Source organism: Homalodisca vitripennis, chromosome 8 (assembly GCF_021130785.1).
Source record: "Homalodisca vitripennis isolate AUS2020 chromosome 8, UT_GWSS_2.1, whole genome shotgun sequence".
Lineage (NCBI taxonomy): Eukaryota > Metazoa > Arthropoda > Insecta > Hemiptera > Cicadellidae > Homalodisca > Homalodisca vitripennis.
In genome coordinates, this window is record NC_060214.1 from 13,445,245 (window position 1) to 13,465,609 (window position 20,365).

At 37.0% G+C, this 20,365-nt stretch overlaps 1 protein-coding gene across 1 annotated transcript in view; it reads left to right on the top strand.

Moving 5' to 3' along the window:
- LOC124367320 (cytochrome P450 306a1) overlaps positions 1–20,365 on the top strand; it is an 88,824-nt gene that overhangs the window by 54,402 nt on the left and 14,057 nt on the right. The window contains exon 2 of the mRNA XM_046824049.1: positions 1,074–1,397. Within this exon, the coding sequence (XP_046680005.1) occupies positions 1,079–1,397 (319 nt within the window). The 5' untranslated portion in view covers positions 1,074–1,078. The remainder of the gene's footprint in view (positions 1–1,073; positions 1,398–20,365) is intronic.

Below are 20,365 nucleotides of genomic sequence, written 5' to 3' on the forward strand. Positions count from 1 at the left end.
GAACATTCTGTAGTTCGTTGGTTTTCAAGGTTAATGTGAGTGTTAAACTTCATGTGTTCAATATGGACATGAGAGACTTTATATGGTCCATAAAACAGTGTTTGGGGAGGACAAAATAGACTCTACTTGAAGATTGCAAGAGGAGATATATTTCTAAGAAATCCTTAGATAACTGCAGATCTAGTATCTTTGAATTAAACTGCACCTGTGGGTATCCAAAGATTTGATTCCAGGGAACGTATGTTAGGATCTTTTCTTGTAACCCCTAAAGAACATTCAGCAGTATTTTAGTTGTCAAGGTCAATGTGAGTATTAAACTTCGATATGAACGTATGGAACTTCTTATGACTTCTCAAAAACAGTGTTTGAGGAGATTAAATAGACTCTTCTTGAAGATTGCAAGAGAAGATATATTTTTAGGAAATCCTTAGATAACCGCAGATCTAGTATCATTCAATTAAATTGCAATGGTTTATTAATTGTATCTAAAGGTTTGACTCCAAGGAACCAATTTTATGAACTTTTCTTCTAACCCCTAACAATCGTTCAGAAGTTCGTTAGTTACCAAGGTCAATGTGAGTATTAAACTTCAAGAGTTCAATATGAACATAGTCATATGTTCCACATAACATTGTTTGAGGAGGATAAATAGTCTCTTCTTCTACATTGCTCAGAGATGTATGTTTTCAGGAAATCATGCAATGGATGCAACCTTAAATAACTGCATATCTAGTATCATTGAATTAAATTGCACCTCTGAGTATCCAAAAGTTTTATTCCAGGGAACCAATTTTAAGCAATTTCCTGGTAACCCCTAACGAATTCAGCAGTTCGTTAGTTGTCAAGGTCAATGTGAGTGTTAAAATGTATGTATTCAATATGAACATATGGAACTTCCTATGTTCCTAAAACAGTGTTTGACGATGATAAAATAGAAGATTGCAAGGAGAAATATGTTTTCAAAAAATCGTGAAAGTGTGTGGAAATGATTTTTAAAGGATTTTGAAACTTATAATTTCCCCTACTTTTATTCTAAATATAGTGTTTGACAGACACCAACCGTGCTGTTCCAGGCAAGATGCTGTACCTGCTGGTGGTGGTGGTGCCTCTTCTGGGTTTCTTCCTCTCGGTCAGATACCTGTCTGGACTGCGCGACCTCCCCCCAGGACCATGGGGTCTGCCTGTCCTAGGGTCTCTGCTGCAGCTCTCCCCGACCACACCATACCTGAGCCTCACCCAACTGGCCGATAAGTACGGTCCCATCTATAGCCTCCAGATGGGTCGCGTGCTCGCAGTAGTGATCAGCGACGTCCGCATCATCCGGGAGGCGCTGGGCAAGGAAGAGCTTGCCGGGAGGGCCGACCTCTACCTCACCCATGGGATTATGGAAGGTCATGGTATGTTGAAATCACTATTTTCCCAATTTTTCACCGACTTGGGTATTTTGAACTGTCTGTTAATGAGATTTCAGTAATACCTAGCGTTAAAGTCTCCAGCTTTTGACAGCCTCCAGTTTTCCAGATTCACTGTGTACGCTTTACCAGTTTACTCTCCTGAAAGATCAATTGAAAGATCGTTTTGAATTTAATTTTCTCCATGTATTTGAGTTTGCCATCAGTTGGAATTTCATAAGTAGATTTTATCCGGGAAAAAACTTTGGGTATATTCAACAAATACACTTAGAAAGAAATGATACCCACAAATTGTAACCTTAAATGACCGCAGATCTAAAAAGCCTCGAGAATAAATTTTTAGGAAGATTCTTATCTGAGGTAAGAATAAATAAAATACAAGATATAAAGTTCGCCATACCTCATGTCACTAACAGGCTCTAGTCTATAGCTTATTTCATTCTTGAAATATTCTGCGGAAACAGACACTCAGTCCGGCAGATCAGAAATTTTTACAGCCCTAGGTGGTCAGAAGGAAACATCTGCTAGCCTAATGAGTGGTAGGCTTTTATAGTGCTCAGTCAAATGTCACGGATAGACATGCATCGTCATCGAAATAACTGTTTTCAATTTAGGAAGGAAGTTTCATGCAAAGTTTAAAATGTACAGATGAAATTGTTCTCAAGACATACTGAGGATAGTTAGAGTGTGTCAAGAGTCAGCCGCATGCCCATAATAAAAAAAACGGCGCCATCTAAGAAAAATAACGTTGTATACAAAAGTTTTAAATCCAAAGCTTCTTTCTTTCTTAAGATATCCAGCGAAACAGACACATAGACAGACAATACAGAAAGTTTGCTAGAACCCTTAATGGTAACTATGCAAATGATACAAGATACCACACAGAGCCCTAATCTTTTTTGCTCCATTCTAAGTTTTCCGGTTCACACAGGTATTAAAAGTTCTCCGTTTAGCGATGAAGAGGGATTGTGCCAATTTAATTTCTCTGAACAGAAGATGGGCTCTAGAAAAGATCAAAACCGCTCAAGGCCCGTCACCTTCATCGTTTGCAAACGTTTTTAATGCAGTTAAAGCATGGGCTCTGTAAAAGTTTCATGCAGTTAAAGCAAGAGCTCTGTAAAAGGTTAATGCAGTTAAAGCAAGGGCACTGTAAATGGTTAATCCAGTTAAATCAAGGGCTCTGTAAAGGGTTAATGCAGTTTAAAGCAAGGGTTTTGTAAAGGGTTAACGCAGTTTAAAGCAAAAGCTCTGTAAAGGGTTAACGCAGTTAAATCAAGAATTCTGTAAAGGGGTAATGCAGTTTAAGCAAGAGTTCTGTAAAGGGGTAATGCAGTTTAAGCAAAATAGTTCTGTAAAGGGTAATGCAGTTTAAGCAAGAGTTCTGTAAAGGGGTAATGCAGTTTAAGCAAGAGTTCTGTAAAAGGGGTAATGCAGTTTAAGCAAGGGTTCTGTAAAGGGTTAATGCAGTTTAAGGAAGAGTTCTGTAAAGGGGTAATGCAGTTTAAGGAAGAGTTCTGTAAAGGGGTAATGCAGTTTAAGCAAGGGTTCAGTAAAGGGGTAATGCAGTTTAAGCAAGAGTTCTGTAAAGGGTTAATGCAGTTTAAAGGCAAGAGTTCTGTAAAGGGGTAATGCAGTTTAAGCAAGAGTTCTGTAAAGGGGTAATGCAGTTTAAGGAAGAGTTCTGTAAAGGGGTAATGCAGTTTAAGCAAGAGTTCTGTAAAGGGGTAATGCAGTTTAAGGAAGAGTTCTGTAAAGGGGTAATGCAGTTTAAGCAAGAGTTCTGTAAAGGGGTAATGCAGTTTAAGCAAGGGTTCTGTAAAGGGGTTAATGCAGTTTAAGGAAGAGTTCTGTAAAGGGGTAATGCAGTTTAAGGAAGAGTTCTGTAAAGGGGTAATGCAGTTTAAGCAAGAGTTCTGTAAAGGGGTAATGCAGTTTAAGCAAGAGTTCTGTAAAGGGGTAATGCAGTTTAAACAAGAGTTCTGTAAAGGGTTAACACAGTTTAAGCAAGAGTTCTGTAAAGGGGTAATGCAGTTTAAGCAAGGGTTCAGTAAATGGGTAATGCAGTTTAAGGAAGAGTTATGTAAAGAGGTAATGCAGTTTAAGGAAGAGTTCTGTAAAGGGGTAATGCAGTTTAAGGAAGAGTTCTGTAAAGGGGTAATGCAGTTTAAGCAAGAGTTCTGTAAAGGGGTAATGCAGTTTAAGCAAGGGTTCTGTAAAGGGGTAATGCAGTTTAAGGAAGAGTTCTGTAAAGGGGTAATGCAGTTTAAGCAAGAGTTCTGTAAAGGGGTAATGCAGTTTAAGCAAGGGTTCAGTAAATGGGTAATGCAGTTTAAGGAAGAGTTCCGTAAAGGGGCAATGCAGTTTAAGCAAGAGTTCTGTAAAGGGGTAATGCGTTTAACCAAGAGTTCTGTAAACAGTTTAAGCAAGAGTTTTGTAAAGGGGTAATGCAGTTTAAGAAGGGTAATGCAGTTTGCAAGAGCGATGTAAAGGGGTAATGCAGTTTAAGCAAGAGTTCTGTAAAGGGGTAATGCAGTTTAAGCAAGAGTTCTGTAAAGGGGTTAATGCAGTTTAAGCAAGAGTTCTGTAAAGGGGTAATGCAGTTTAAGCAAGAGTTCTGTAAAGGGTAATGCAGTTTAAGCAAGAGTTCTGTAAAGGGTAATGCAGTTTAAGCAAGAGTTCTGTAAAGGGGTAATGCAGTTTAAGCAAGAGTTCTGTAAAGGGGTAATGCAGTTTAAGCAAGAGTTCTGTAAAGGGGTAATGCAGTTTAAGCAAGAGTTCTGTAAAGGGTAATGCAGTTTAAGCAAGAGTTCTGTAAAGGGGTAATGCAGTTTAAGCAAGAGTTCTGTAAAGGGGTAATGCAGTTTAAGCAAGAGTTCTGTAAAGGGTAATGCAGTTTAAGCAAGAGTTCTGTAAAGGGGTAATGCAGTTTAAGCAAGAGTTCTGTAAAGGGGTAATGCAGTTTAAGCAAGAGTTCTGTAAAGGGTAATGCAGTTTAAGCAAGAGTTCTGTAAAGGGTAATGCAGTTTAAGCAAGAGTTCTGTAAAGGGGTAATGCAGTTTAAGCAAGGGCTATGTAAAGGGGTAATGCAGTTTAAGCAAGAGTTCTGTAAAGGGGTAATGCAGTTTAAGCAAGAGTTCTGTAAAGGGTTAATGCAGTTTAACCAAGAGTTCTGTAAAAGGGTAATGCAGTTTAAGCAAGAGTTTCTGTAAAGGGGTAATGCAGTTTAACCAAGAGTTCTGTAAAGGGGTAATGCAGTTTAAGCAAGAGTTCTGTAAAGGGTAATGCAGTTTAAGCAAGAGTTCTGTAAAGGGATAATGCAGTTTAACCAAGAGTTCTGTAAAGGGGTAATGAAGTTTAAGCAAGAGTTCTGTAAAGGGGTAATGCAGTTTAACCAAGAGTTCTGTAAAGGGGTAATGCAGTTTAAGCAAGGGCTCAGTAATTTTCTATCCACCGTCCTCTCCGTTCATACTAACAGCGCAGCGCCCGTTACGGGCCGCCCATGATCTCTTCAGTAGATACTCATACCGACTGAACATTAAAGAGAAACCCACGCCTGTGTCCGAACACAGGTCAGGACAATGGAAGAGAGAAATCGGCTCTGGGCCATAGAAATGTTGTTGTAATTCGGTCATATTCAAGTACTCCGATACCGTAATCGAAATAACGGAGCCCATCTCTATCTGACCACAGCCTCTGCCGGGTGATGAGGAAGTAGTTCAGTGGTAATCGTGATATCGCCTCTCTTATTCTGTAAAAACTACAGTCTTCTGCCGTCTTAAGTGGGACTGGGAATTTTACACATCTTCCTGATTGTACTTTGTGGATTTTACTATTGTCTCAATTATTAGTTCATTATGGTACATTCCCTGAATTAAAAAAGTAAAACCACGAGGAATTACAGACTTTCAATCGGGAAATGTTGGGGAATTTATTATAGGTCCAAATAAGATAAAGATAATCAGGCTGAAGCTAAAGATGTAAATGTTGCCATGTTATAACTTCAGGGAGTAACATGTCTTTTTTTGTTTTTTGTTCTTGTTGTTAGTTTATGTTTTAAGGAATTTACCGGGTGTCCCACGAAGAGGTTTAAACGTTTGATTTTATATTACTTGCCCATTTATGCACCGAAAATTTTCAAACTCTACACAATTCATTCAATAGGTTTAAAAAATATTCTGTGAAAATTTCAGCTCCAGCAATTGTTGAAACAAAATGGTGGCGTTTTGTAAATCTATACTTTAAAAACAGTATTTTTGGTTTTGGAAAATTATTTATTGTCATATTCTAGAGAAATAAAGCATTTCAATCAGAAAATTAGAATAGAGCCTATTAAAAAACCTACAATTACAGACCACAATTATTCGAACTGTAATACATCCACAGCGACACACTGATAACAGCGCTTAACAAATGAATCGTAAGCTTTTCAATATGTCACAATTTTATTTGTACAATTGTTAAGGAGCTTTAATTTTCACAGAATATTTTTTTACCTACTTTATTAATTGTGTAGAGTTTGAAAATGTTCGGTGCATAAAAGGGCACGTAATATAAAATCAAACGTTTAAACCTCTTCGTGGGATACGGTATATCTCTAAATTAAAGATTAGTTTTGAAAATGACAAGTGTTTTCATAATGGTTTCTTAAGGAATTAAATTATGTTAGAAATTAAAATTTTCACTTCATCCAGTGATCTTCTATATTCATACTTTAAAAGGTTCATATCCTTTTCCTTCAGCTGTTGTTTTTCAACAGCATTATGGGATGTCCCAAAATTCTGCTTCAAACTCCTTCCACTCTTCGTGGAAAAATAAAAATTTGTTATATTTTTCTGTCTTCAGAAATAGTATCCTTAAGAGATGTCCCTGTAATCAACATTTTCTTTCAACATTCATAAATTATTCCATCTGAAAATTAATTGTACTACCTTAAATTCAACCAGCTGCGCTATCCTGCAGTATGATATTTTGATATAATTTAAACTTTCTACCTAAAAATCGTAAAAAACCTAACAATGTTTATTGTTTCTTAAACAATAACGCTATGCGTTAGTGACTTCATCTCCAACTAAATCACCATTTAGTTTAGTTTTGCTTAAAACAAAAACATCAAGAATGAATATTTCAATTAATACCAATGTTCATGTAACGTAGTTATTGAATACCAATTAACGTATTCACTGTTCTTAAATAAACATGTATAACTGCTGAGAACAGATTTATGATGTACAGCCTACGATTTAGAATCCCATAAATGATACTACACAATTAAACTTTAAGTTATTTAGTATTATTTTATGAAACCAATGCTACCCCTGTGTTATTTAGGAATACAACCTACACTGTTTATAAAAATTGAAGAATATTCCAAGTTTTATGGTAATTATCACAGATGAAGCTATGTGTATTAATTAAAGCATCATGATTATGTGTGCCTTCCTCAAACAGATGTGTTAACATTGGCAATGCTGCAAAATCTTACAAGGTATTATTCATTAGTAAGTGTAAGAAAGGGCAACAAAATCACAATTCAATCACATGAGGAGTGTAAAATAGTAGCCAACAAAAGCAAAACAGGCGGCGACAATAGTTAAAAAGAACAAGAAGACCCTGACAAATTCTCACCATATTAATTTCAGCACGTGGTCTTGTTTACGGGTCGAATACGTATATTTCCATAAGAATGTAGTTGAGCTAATCTCAATCACCAGGAGTTGAGCTATTCTGGGAGCTATAATTCAAATCCAGTCCTGCGGTGCAAAACAATAATGATTTGTTGCCGACCTTGGTTTGACATCCCAGGGCCTACGGCTGACGTTGACCCTTCCATTCTTATATAATATTTATGACTCACGAACTAGAAGATTTGCAAGAGTGATTCTGCAAATTCTTGGGACTCCAGCCCGGCACAAGTCTTAATTTAAGGATTTTCAGACTTGGGACGAGCTAAATGTATGCATCCATACTCCGAGGAAATTCTCGGAAGTTGGACGTCTTTTTGTTGAAGATGAGTCCCACGAAATACCAAGATAAACAGCTGTATTACAAGAGTAAAATGTATGCATCCATCCTCCGAGGAAATTCTCGGAAGTTGGACGTCTTTTTGTTAAAGATGAATCCCACGAAATACCAAGATAAACAGCTGTATTTCTGGGCAACTAGTTTGGTAATAGTACGCAGAAAACGAAGGCGAGTCTTGTTTTGATCTTCTTTTGCCCGAGACAGGAAACAAACTGAACATAAGTAGAGTTCTGCTGAGAGAATGAATCTCTGTATTCTCGGAACAGGATTGCGTAATGAAGGTCGTGGTCATGAACTTGAATTGTCGTTCCTGGAATTCCACTCCTACTCACACTACAGGACGTCTACTGAATGAACAAGCTGGGAACGATGAATCAGAGACTTTTATCCTCCTACCCTGCCGCCCAACGGCAAAGACGTTTACGACCTGAACTTTCTTCTAGAGTACTCTTCAAGTACTTCTCCAATTCCTTGTTTTTAATAATATACAACACGTTTTATTCTGAAAAGGACGTTGTATTGTTATATTCCCTTCACGTTATAATAATAAGGCATTTTTGCAATGGCTTAAAAAAAAAAAAAAAAACAGGTATAATCACTAACATGAATCAAGAAGCCATTCTTTCTGGAACTAGAGTCCGAAACAACAAGACTCCTATCAGCCAAAACCTATTGTAAACGAGTATCGTAAGTTTTGCATGAACTTAGTAAGGATTTTCAACTCTTATCCTTATAATAGAAGTAGATTACAAGCACCGAAGTACTGTAGATGCTGTTTGTTCCGAAAACAATTAAAAGTCACTAGGGGTCATCCTTGGACCAGGCCAAACCTGTGTATCAAGTGCTGGAATCTTTCTATCAAGACATCACACAGATGAAGAAACATGCATACGGACAGTTTAATTGGTTGGTCCAGAAGGTAGACCAAAGTTTTTTTTTTGGGGTTTTTTTGTAGACCAAGAGGAACCCAGTTTTTAGTCTTTAGGGTCTTTCAATCAACAGTTGCCGCACAATCCCGATAAAAATACATAAAAACATTGATTTTGGAGTCACAAGGTCAAAGAGCAGGCCTTCCGTCTCTGTCTGTACATCTGGCAGGAAAGAAAAGTCCATCTTAACAGAAAAGTTGTAACGATTTGAAACTTGGTGCAAATGTTCATCTTGGTCCATGGAAGAACCCTATAGAAAGTCTATCTGTCTGTGTGATAATTCTTGACAGAAACGTCTGAGAGACTTCAACCCAATAGTTTGGGACCAGGAATGAGTTCTACTGGGCAGTGGCGTAGCTAAGAAATTATTTCGAAGGGGGCCATAGCAAGAATAGAGTGTTATAACCATCAGAAAAAGGAGGGTCCAGGCGTGCTCTCTTAGAAAGATGAAACAATATAAAGTGTCCCGTAACTCTCTGGACAAAGGTACACCACGTTATTGCTCAGGTCAAGACAAACATATTTCACCGTATGAACATGGACATATGTGTTTTTTTAGTTGATATCTTAAAAACTAAAAATTTAATTATACCAAATTTGGTTTAATTGATTATGATAACAAGGTAAATTACAAAAATATTATCATGAAACTATCTTTAGTATTTTCAAAATGGCGACCATTAAAACTTTTTAACTTTGAATATATTAAAAACCAGCAATTTTTTTCAAGAATTACATGAATGTTTTAGAGGATTTTATTAAAAAATTTTAATAAAAACACATTAAACTCGAATAATAAATAACTGATTTAAAGCAAATTTACTGTGACAAGACATGGCCCACATTGAGGTTCTCAGTAAATAGCCAACAATACAAAAACTGAATAAATGGCAGCTCTCAATGTGAGCCATGTCCTTTTAAAACTGTTATTCTTGAGAAAACCCGCTGCTTTTTAAGATATTTAATACTTTATATCTTAAACGTTCTTATGGCCGCCATTTTGAAAATACTAACGATAATTTCATGACATTCTTTCAGTAACTGGCATTGTTATCATAAACAATTGAGGCCAAATTTGGTATAATTTAATTTATTTGTTTTTGAGATATTAATTTTTTAATAAAAAAACACGTACAGACAGACAGTTGGGAAACTAAGCATCAGAGACCCGTTCATGTAGTGAAATATGTCTGTCTTGACCTGAGTAATAAGGTATACCTTTGTCCAGAGAGGGACACTCTGAATTATAGCAAAACACTACTTTAAGGCAACAATTTCATGTATAAAATCCTTTATTAATTCAAAGTTAATGTTGGTTTAATACTGAATAAACAATCATTTAAAAAACTGCAATTCATTCAAATTAGAATGGTAATTTGGTTCATACATTTGAAGAAAACAAGTAAGCTCCTGAGTTCATCTTACAAACAAATTCTTCTTATTCCTTGAGCCATTTCGTTAAGTATCTCGTCTACTCTTTTGGTAACTGGGTAATGCGCTGATAGTAGAGCTAATCCGGTAAGTCGATCATTTTCTATGGAATTTCTAAGATACGTTTATGTCCTTTTCATTGAGGAAAATTATCTCTCAACTTAAGTTGTAGATACTGTCAAAGTTGTGAGAACTCGCTACAAATGCTAGGATAGATCGCAGCTGTCCAAGATGGCCATAATTTGGATTGGTCATCATTGTCTTGCACATCATACCCTTTTCTACACTACAGTAGGTACTCAGATTCGATACGTAATTACGATTCTCTTGTCTTTACAGACAGAACAGTTTAAGGTCATTTAAGCGCTGAAACTACTTACAAAAATATTTATTCTTGACCTTCTGTTAATGTTTGGGGGGGGTTGCCCCCCCTGGTTACGCCTCTGCATTTTTTTCCGCCTGTGGTCTACCTTGTATCGATTTGTTTAAAATTATTATCACTAAAAGCTTTGACCCATGTTATTAAGTACAACGTAATCATTACTATACTATTTTTAAACTATATGTCATATACTTTGCAGACTGAAACAAAGGTAAGCACTAATATCATAAAAATTGATTGGGACCTTTTCCCACCTAAGGTATCTGATAACAAGACACTGATAAGACTTGTGGATCAGTTTTCAGATAAAGGTTGCTAATCATTCCCTTAGTAGTGATAAGGCTATAGGAATTTGTACGTAGTATCTTTCTAGTTATGTATTGTGGTTTTGTATTGTATCCACAATTTGTATCTTTCTTTTTATATTGAAAGCAATGGAAAAGGTATTAAACCACATTGTAAAATTTTAAAAATCTTGATTTTGGATTTGTCACAAAACTCATTTATTAGATGAGAATGGTATAATTTTGTTGATTAACGTTTAAATTCAGTTTTTATTCTATCATTTCTAAAAAGTTTGAGATGGTTATAAACTAAAAATGGATGTTTTTTAAAGAGATCTGTAATGGAATGTACCTTTTATTTTATGTTACTATTTAAAATTTATAATTTGAAGTTTTCTTAAATTTTGAGTATTTTTCAAATTTGAAAAATACCTCAGTATTGAGCTTTAAAACAGCCCCATCCCCTAATTATAATAAGAATAGAACCATATATAAGTTTAACCTGTTTTTTATGTTTTGGCACACTTTCACGGTTTAACTTTTAATTATCATATTACACAATCCAGGTTTACATTAAAACATTTTCTAAAATTCAACCTTTCCCTCTGCCAAACTGGCATTTTGTGGCTTTTTTAAAAGTTAGAAATAATTTTCTTGATTTCCTTCGGATGAAATTGGAGGGGGGGGGAGGTATAGGGAAATAAAAATGGATTTCAGTTACTTAGTTTGGCAACTATACATGTACAGGCGGTATGCCTCAGCCTTTATACTTGAAATGTTTCCTTGACATTTCAGCGAAGCCTATAACACTTGATGTGACATACTCCTACTACTTGGCATTGTAATGCAAATGTTCATAAGGATATCCTATTTACCAATGCGCCTATTTACAGGAGGACCATGCACTTTACCATGCTCTGTACCTTTCATGCACATCTGTTCTCCCTGTCATGTTGCTTCGCTTCAGTAAGACATGTGGTCATGAGCAAATGAACTTGTTTCTGAGATTGACTGCGTGAAACGTTTGTTCAATGTTTAAAATGGAACCATTTTGTGTGTAAAATAAAGTACCATTGAATCGTTGAAAGAACTCCATACCATACTTGGGCCATCACAATTTACTTTGAGTCCCATGGCATCGATTCTATTGTTGTCCCGATTAATAAAATATATAATATTCTGGTCCGCTTTGATTAAAAATGACTACTTTATAATTTACTTATGGTCTAAGATGTTTTCGCCGCCTTAGTAGCCTTTGCTTTGATGCTATGATCAAGAAAGTAAACACGTAAAAAGGTCTTGAAAGTTACAAAGGGTATTGGCAATCTACTTCTAGACTGTTATTCAGGTGCCGTATGAGTGTTGTTTTCCTTACTGTCCCACTCAAGAAAGTATATACCTAAGTTGGTCAAAAAAGTCTACTTTTGTCCAAAAGCATCTACTACCAGCATCTACTTCCGGTCTATGGTATTTCCGGTGCCTGTAGTAAGTTTAGGGCATAATGGCATTTGAGTCAAATAATACCTGTAAAGTCGAAAAAATTATAGTTCTAGGGGTTTTAACTCCATTTCAACTCCTATGGGTGGTTGATCTTCATGAAAATGCTTTAGTTTTTATATTTAAGTCTTGATGGATGTGTATGTTAAATTTCATCTTTCTATGACAGCAAGGAGCTGAAAAACAAAATTAGAATTCTGTTAGAGGTTACAACCCCATTTCAACCCCTATAGGTTTTTATGATCTTCATGAAAATGCTTTGGATTTTCTATATACTGCATGAAGTACACGTAGGTCACACGTTATTTTTCTAGACATTCAGGAAGTTGAAAATCAAAATATAGTTCATTTAGAGGTTACAACCTTGAATTTATCTATTTTAGCCATGAGGTATAATATAAGCTATGCTTCAACTTTCTGAGATACAGAAAGTTGGAAATTAGTGAGGAGACAGTGAGAACTTTGTCTTATGCTTCGTAAGATTTGTAATTAAAGTGACCATCTTTTTTCCGTATTATTTATTTTCCCCTTGTAAGTTTCTATCCCCAACTATTATATCTAGCATCACATTGCCTTTGTCTGCTTGTAGAATAATCATCTTTTAAAACACACAGGGTGTTTCTTTCTCTTGACGAATTAGATTTAGGTGGCTTCGATTTTCTCAGGACGATAGCGCCACCCTTCCTGATTTCTTCGTCCACAGATATAACTGCAGTTTCTGTCGAGTTAATCATGTCTTCTGGAGGAACTGTCTTTAAAAAGCCAAGGCAAATTTTAGACCTTTCTTGAGTAATGAATGAAGTTGTAGACCCCATCAGATTCTTTCTCAGTTAGATACTATACTTTACTCATGAAGTTGGCTGTGTTCCAGGTTAATATTCCTGTTCTACTGAAGATTTCCAAAATTCTAATTCTTCTATAGTCAGCTCATCAACCTTATCTGTAATCTCTGAGACGTTATGCCACAGCCGCCTAAGCCTACGTTAGATAATCCACTGTACGATATGGCTTTAGGACTCTGGGGCCTTCAACCCACGAGGGCCTCTCCTTCCCTACTCCGCCGTCTCCTCGGCAAGACTCGCCGGTCGCTGTCGCTGGAATGCCCTGCAGGTCATCAACGCCGCTGAACAGGCGTGGCACATCGCCCTTGCCGCAGACGGTTTCCTTTTTCTTTTTCATTCCGGATTAGAATAAAAGATACTGTATTGCAAAAAGAAAAACTCGCGGAATGTTAGCTCACAAGGCCGGTGTGTTGGCATACTGCCCGAAGACTTTCGCCTTTTGGCGCCAATCTTGTGACCGCCACGCCGCCGGTGTGTCCGTTCCTGCTAATTTCCCGGTTATGTAACGGCGCGAATCCCTCCGAAGGTGGGTGACGAAGTGTCTGCCATAGGATCCAAAATGAGAGAATTTGTCTGACTGTGTCAAAGCCAGTTGATAACGGAAAGCTATCGGCGGGAATCATGCAATATGCATTTTTAACGTAAAAACTGTCAAAGAATTACTCATAGATCCTATGGTGCACAGACCTTATAAATTTCTCATGACCCTATAAATTGATGTATCATTGAAACATTAGAAATCACAACACCGTCAATGAAAAAACACAGCATTGACCCCTGAAATTGTTTGATTAACAAAGTACAAAAAAATCAGTAATACTACGTTTCGAGATGTGCAATCTGACCTCTTCTTCAGGTAAATAACTAACATAACACATAATTACAAACTTGGTTAAAATAAACAAATCATACCAGGGCGTTGTGACACGCATAAGTCAGGAATTACAGCCACCATGTTGTGTGTCAACTTCACTAACTCTAAAACATGCACTTATGGTGTTAGGTTAGTTGTTACTTGAAGAAAAGATCAGATTTAAGATCTCAAATCGTAGTGTTAGTGATTTTTTTTAACACTGAACGATGGAAAATGTCCGGAAAATCCTGTTTCCTTCACAATCCTTCCATCGTCAAAAACAAACTTCAAACAAAGAACTAGCAAGATACCTTATAACCTTATAAAAATGGCGAGAACCCCTATTCTCAAGCAGTCGGGTAAGTGCGGAACTTATAAAGGTAGCTAAAAATGAAGTCTGCTTTAGGGTTTTCATAGGCAAGATCCATTTTATATCCACACTGTCGACCTTTACGCAGAGTTAGCGCTGACGTTCATGTGCTTTGAGGAATTCTGTAATCGGTTTATGAGGATAAACAAACTGGAAGAGGAAGATAAGAGTTTTTGTTTGTTTTGTTTTCTTAGGACAAGAAACTTAGAAATTGCACCTAGTCCTGTAAGAACCTTTGCGCTGCTTCCGGAGTGACAGGATATTCAGGATGGGTAAGGATAGGAGTTGGGGCCGCCTGCTATCGAGATCCATGAGGAAGAATTAGGGCACTACATCTCAAAGTCATGTCTCCCCGGAAGAAGGGGAGGCCAGCTCTGAACCAGCCTCTCCAGTCAAAGTAGGCAGGGGGTGGCACACCCTGTTGAGGTTAACAAGAACCTCTGAGATTAGGGAACAAACCCCACCAACTCCAACAGTCATCTTCCACAATAGGCAAGCCCTATCGAATTGCCCATGAACCCCAGAATCTCAACATTTGCGGTTAGTGATGTGCCGCTACTGGACATCCATAAGGTTGCCCAGATTGAAGTAGCACATCGGTTTTTGCTGTGCTCAGTGGTGTAGGTTCAACTGGAAGGTATAAACCAGCCAGAAGTGATCCCTGCTGGGTAAGATAAGAGTTACTGAACAGAATTTTCTGATCAATTTTCCCATAGGATTGATCATCTCGGTTCCAAACCAGATTTTAAGGGCCTAACTGATCATAATTCAGTATTTATTTATCACAAAGAAATGAGTAGTGTATTGTGAGACGTACAAATAACTCGCCATTCCCAAAGATCAATAAATTTATAACAATTGCAACGTACTGTTTTATCGGACACTTTTAAAAATAATTCTAAAAAAGATAGAAAAGTACACATTTTACAAGACATTTGAAATAAGTTTCTTAAAGTGTGTATCGTGTTTGAAATAAATTATACGAATATGAGCCTTATATAGATAGAAATCCATTTAGGTCTGTACCTATATGTGGAGATAGTACAGTACATAAGTGGAGCTCGTATCGCTATGACCTTCATATTTGGAGATCTGAAATAAACTCTAGTTTTTTAGTGATCTTTAAGTTTAGTAAGTGCATTTTTAGTTTATAAATATCCAAGACTGTACAGTTTTACATGGGAGAATTTAGGAGAGTAGTTCAAAAATGTTGTTTTAAAATTATAAAAAAAATGTGAATAGATTTAATCCGGAAAAAATATCAAATTAATTCAGGATTGTAAAAAGACAATTACCGTCTGTGGGGAAATTAATTGGTCGCTAAATGTAACAATTCGTTGTTTTGCCACAAAATATTTTGCTTGAACTCAAAGACAAATTCAAAAGACCTCAGAAGGAAATTAATTTTAAGAATACTATAGGCTACCAAACTCATTGGCCTAAAAATCAATAAATACCAGTGTGATCCGAATATCACTGAATTAAATTGCGCTTCTGGTTATCCAAATGCTTTTTCTAGGGAACCAATATTAAGAACTTTCCTGGTAACCGCTAACGAACGTTTCAGAAGTTCGTTAGTTGTCAAGGTTAATGCGATGTTAAACTTCGTGTGTTCAATATGGACATGTGGGGCTTCATGTGTTCATAAAACAGTGTTTGGTGAGGATAAAATAGACTCTTCTTGAAGATTGCGTGAGGAGATATATTTTCAGGAAGTCCTTAGATAACTGCAGATCTAGTATCATTGAATTAATTCAATTGATATCACCTATTTTATTCATTTTTACGTTATGTGGTATATTTGTGTGAGTTGCGTATTTGTATATACGTTTGAAAAGATTTCCTATACTTGATCAAAACGGCTACTAAAAGTTATTTATAAAGATGTATCCATGAGCTATTTATTGGTTCAAAAAATCGAGGCCAAACTGAAAAAATTAAAAAAACTAAAAAGAAAGAATGAAAAAACTTTTTTATTTTCTCGTCATAATATGGGACGATATTAATACTATTTACAATATGTAGATTGTTTAGATAAACAACAAAACACATTCTAGCTATATGAAATTACGATTTGATATAAAACGCAGCCAAACGTCTTAAACCGGGCTGGAAGTTTATAGACATGTCTCTGGTGAAAGACTTGGCGGTTTTGAAACAGGCTGAGAGCAAATCGCCTGGCAGCAAAAGGAGTTTTTTTAAAATAAAAATAAACATAAAAATTTGTAGATATAATTGAATAATTTTTATTTAAAACACCACTTTTTGCTGTCAGACCATTTGGTCACAGCCTATTTCAAAACCCCGAAGCCTTTCATCACAGACATGTCTAAAAACTGCCTCCAGGTTTAAGACATTTGGTTGCATTTTATATAAAATCCTTATCATCGTTCGTTTATATCATATAAAGCTTCATCTTGTTTTGTTGTGTTTCTTAAACCTCAGGTACCAGACGTTTGTTCGATAATAAAGTCTTGTAGAGAAACCATTATATGTCAGCGATTTTTAATCAGTTCCATTCGTCGTGAGAGATAAAATGTTTCGTTTCTTAACGGAAATTATGTAAATAACACTGTGATGAAAAGATCGGTGATAAAACTTTGATATCTCGTTCTAATTCTGGGTATTCACCATTCCTAGAAGTTGTATTTTTGGATATTTTCCGTTCCTTCAGGAATCGGCAGCACCGATTGATTTTAGTTGATCGCTGCCGATTGACTATGAAATGCCCAGTATTAAAACAATCAATACGTATACTCACGTTATGGTAGGTTTGCGATCCAGGATTATCTTTCCTTGACCTTAAGAGTTCAGAACCCAGTCAGGTAACTTTGAGACTATCAAGAGGGATATAAACTTTATGACGATCCATAAATCACTTTCATATCTGCTATCTTAAGTCCAACTTGAAATTGAGGAAAACCATTTTAAAGACAGAAAAGTCGTTACGTTGCTACTCGAAGGTAGGCGGTACCGAAAATATTACCGTATTCAAAAACTCTACTAAGCCTCCGGATTGGGTTCTAGAAGAGCAGTTTCTGCTTATTTACGAGTTTAAGATCCTTTATTTATTGTGATGTTCAATTTGTACATAAAAGTTTTTTTAAAATTGCACAAGTTCTGTTCGAAATTGCATAAACTAATCCAGTTTTATGGCCACGCAAAGTGTAGTATTGCAAGGTGAATGCTCTTGGGTTGAAGGTCGATCGCGGTGCTCAAGGCAGAGCGGTTTGTTAAACGACAACTCACTCGTTGTTCGGTCGGATAACGATGGAATTTCTGTATATCGTTGCCAACTTAGGCCCGGCTCAGTTACTGCCTTAATTGTTTACTCATGTCTCGTTTTAACACCTTCAATTTACAATCCTCTGATCCAATGGATCTAACAGGTTCGTAGGAATAATTTGAACCAAAAAGTCAACACAAATGGAGTGCCGTATTAAATAAACCGGCAACTGGGTACCAAAGATGTGACAGAAAGTAACGGGTTTCACACACAAAACCGGCAAGATCACTTTACGACAATCACGTGTTACTGATGTGAAATTCAAGTAATTTTTTCGCTTAATTTTTTTCAAATCTTAGAATTTGATTGTTACTCTTACTTTTCATCTTTTAACCCCAAGACCATTAGAGGTTTTTCTTGGGCGAAAGAGGAATCTGTACCAAGTTTCAAGTCTCTAGGACCTTTTCATCCAGATATGCTTACTTGTAACAAAGGAGATGCTATTTATTTAATGTTTTTACGGAACATTTTGGAGTGGGTAAGAGCACTCATCAGTCCAAACTGAGTAAGACTCTAGATGTATCAGCCTCAACATTGTAGATGGCCTCTGCTCTTTTGGAATCCATTTATGTTAGGTTTTACATGTTTGATGCAAGCACTTATTAAGCAGAATGAACACGGCAATGCTTCATATGGAAGTCTTCTTGAGGATGCTGACGTGCTGCATGGTCCTCAAGGTCTTGTCTCTAAAGGAGCCGCAGTACCTGAGTGAGAGACTCCGCTCTCAGGAAGACGTTGCTGAACGATGAGTCCATCAACGCGGAAGACTGCACTTTCCCAGAGTTAGGCTAGAGACTGCCCGAACAAGCTTGTCCTACTCTGGGTCTACCCTCTATATTGATCTTCCCGAACACATTAAATGTGTTGTAGCTTGTAAAGTCTTTAAAGTCAAGTTATTGTTTAGCTGTTAGATTTAGTTTAAGCTAAGTTAGTTCCAATGTGACTATAGTAACTCAAGGCACGAGTTATTCTAAAAAACGTTTCCAAATGAGAAACACTCTTAAATAAAACCATTCTTATTTCTTCAATCTTATTGGTCAAACGGTCTGATGCTGTTTGACCACACGAACAGCTGTTTGACACTTCCGAGTGACACAGTAAGCCCAATATGTAACAGAAGTGAGAAACCGTGTCATTGACACTTGGATGATAAGTGGTTCCCATGTTAATTGCTTTCATGCCGCGGAAGTGGCCAAATTGGGATAACCGGCGCTGGCTCGCTCTTGAAGATTCGGTGTTGAGGTCATTATCATAGTCTCAGAGACGCGATCTTCTGTTGAGGATATCGTCGTCTCAGAGGTTGAAGATAGACACGTCTCACGGTTTACTTGCCTAAGAACACGACTATTAGGGATCTCTGAAGCAAGATGTCAACCAGAAGCTGCACAGAGACAAAGTAGTCCATCCACCAATCTCACTGTAAGATGTGGATGTTGAGGTTAGTTCCAGTTCACCTTCCTCTTAGTGCAGCGTCTAGAATCTGACGCTCTCCCCCGAATCGACCCTTCCCACCATAACTATGTCACCGTCAGAGTTTTTGAATACGCTAATATTTTCGGTACCACCTACCTTCGAGTTGCAACGTAACGACTTTTCTGTTTTTAAAATGATTTTCCTCAATTTCAGGTTAGACAGATAGCAGATATAAAAGTGATTTATGGATCGTCATAAGTTTATATCCCTCTTGATAGTCTCAAAGGTACCTGACTGGGTTCTGAACTCTTAAGGTCAAGGAAAGATAATCCTGGTCCGCACACCTACCATACCGTGAATATCCGTATCGATTGTTTTAATACTGGGCATTTCATAGTCAATCGGCAGCGATCAACTGAAATCAATCGGAGCTGCCGATTCCTGAAGGAACGGAAAATATCAACTAAAATACAACTTCCAGGAATGGTGATTACCCAGAATTAAAACGAGACATCAAAGTTTTATCACCCATCTTTACATCGCAGAAACAGAATCTTTATCTCCACGACGAATGGTACTACTTAAAAATCACTGGCATATAGGTTTTTTAAAGTTCCAGTGATTTATACATCTTTCCAAAATTTATATCAGATAGTTATATCACTCTGTGATATCTACAGGCCTGGAGCCTTCTTGTGTATCTGCTTTTTTTCACCATTCGAACTTCGAAGACTTGTATTTCTCAAGGGTCTCTGACACCCAAACCGTGGTTCCAAATTACTGAATTGTTAGTGTTCCTAATACCAACTCATATGGAGATCCCCAATTAAGAACCGAGAGCATTCAGACTAGTTGGTTACAACTAAACTTACGCTTACAAAGAAACACAGTGTCTACGGTAAGTATACCCATGCATCTCCTTCATGGAAGTGTAAAGCACAGCGATATAGGATTGAGTAGGAAGATTTCTCTAAATCCTGACTTCAGGACAAAAGGATATTTTGGTGTTATCTGGAGGCCACTATTTTTTGATTCCTTATCGGGGACCAAATTTAAGTGCAGTATTTAAAAAAACAGGCTTTATATAACCCATTTTGAAATTTACAAGTCATTACGACGAACGGTTGTCGTATTCTGCCATCAGGAAGCGATGTCTGCGAGAATAAAGTTGAATGCATCGTCACCAGTCGCCGCATTTTATTCTGCCAATAAAAACCATTCTTCCTCAGTTCAAGGTAAATCCCAGAGGGAAGATAATTATTCATGATGAAATTTTAATCAAGCGCACGACAATCAATGAAAACAAAAACTAAAAGGAACAGCAAGTAATGCCAGGTGATACGTTCGCCTAGGCCTACTCTAAGGGTTGCTCGTCTAGGCCTATTTTGAGAGGATTTGGAGACAGGAAGTATGACTCATCGGGTATTTTTTCAATTCATTATGAAACAAGGAAAGTATACATACAATGAAGTTTATTTTGGTCTCCGATAAGGAAAACTCGCCCAAAATTAGTGGCCTCCGTCCGGATAATACTAAAATACCGACAAAAGCCTCTCAGGAATTAATGCACCGAGGTGGATAGGGTGGCAAGCCTCCTCCAAGTATACCTACTATTGACTTCAAAGCTTTAATGAAAAGGCTTCTA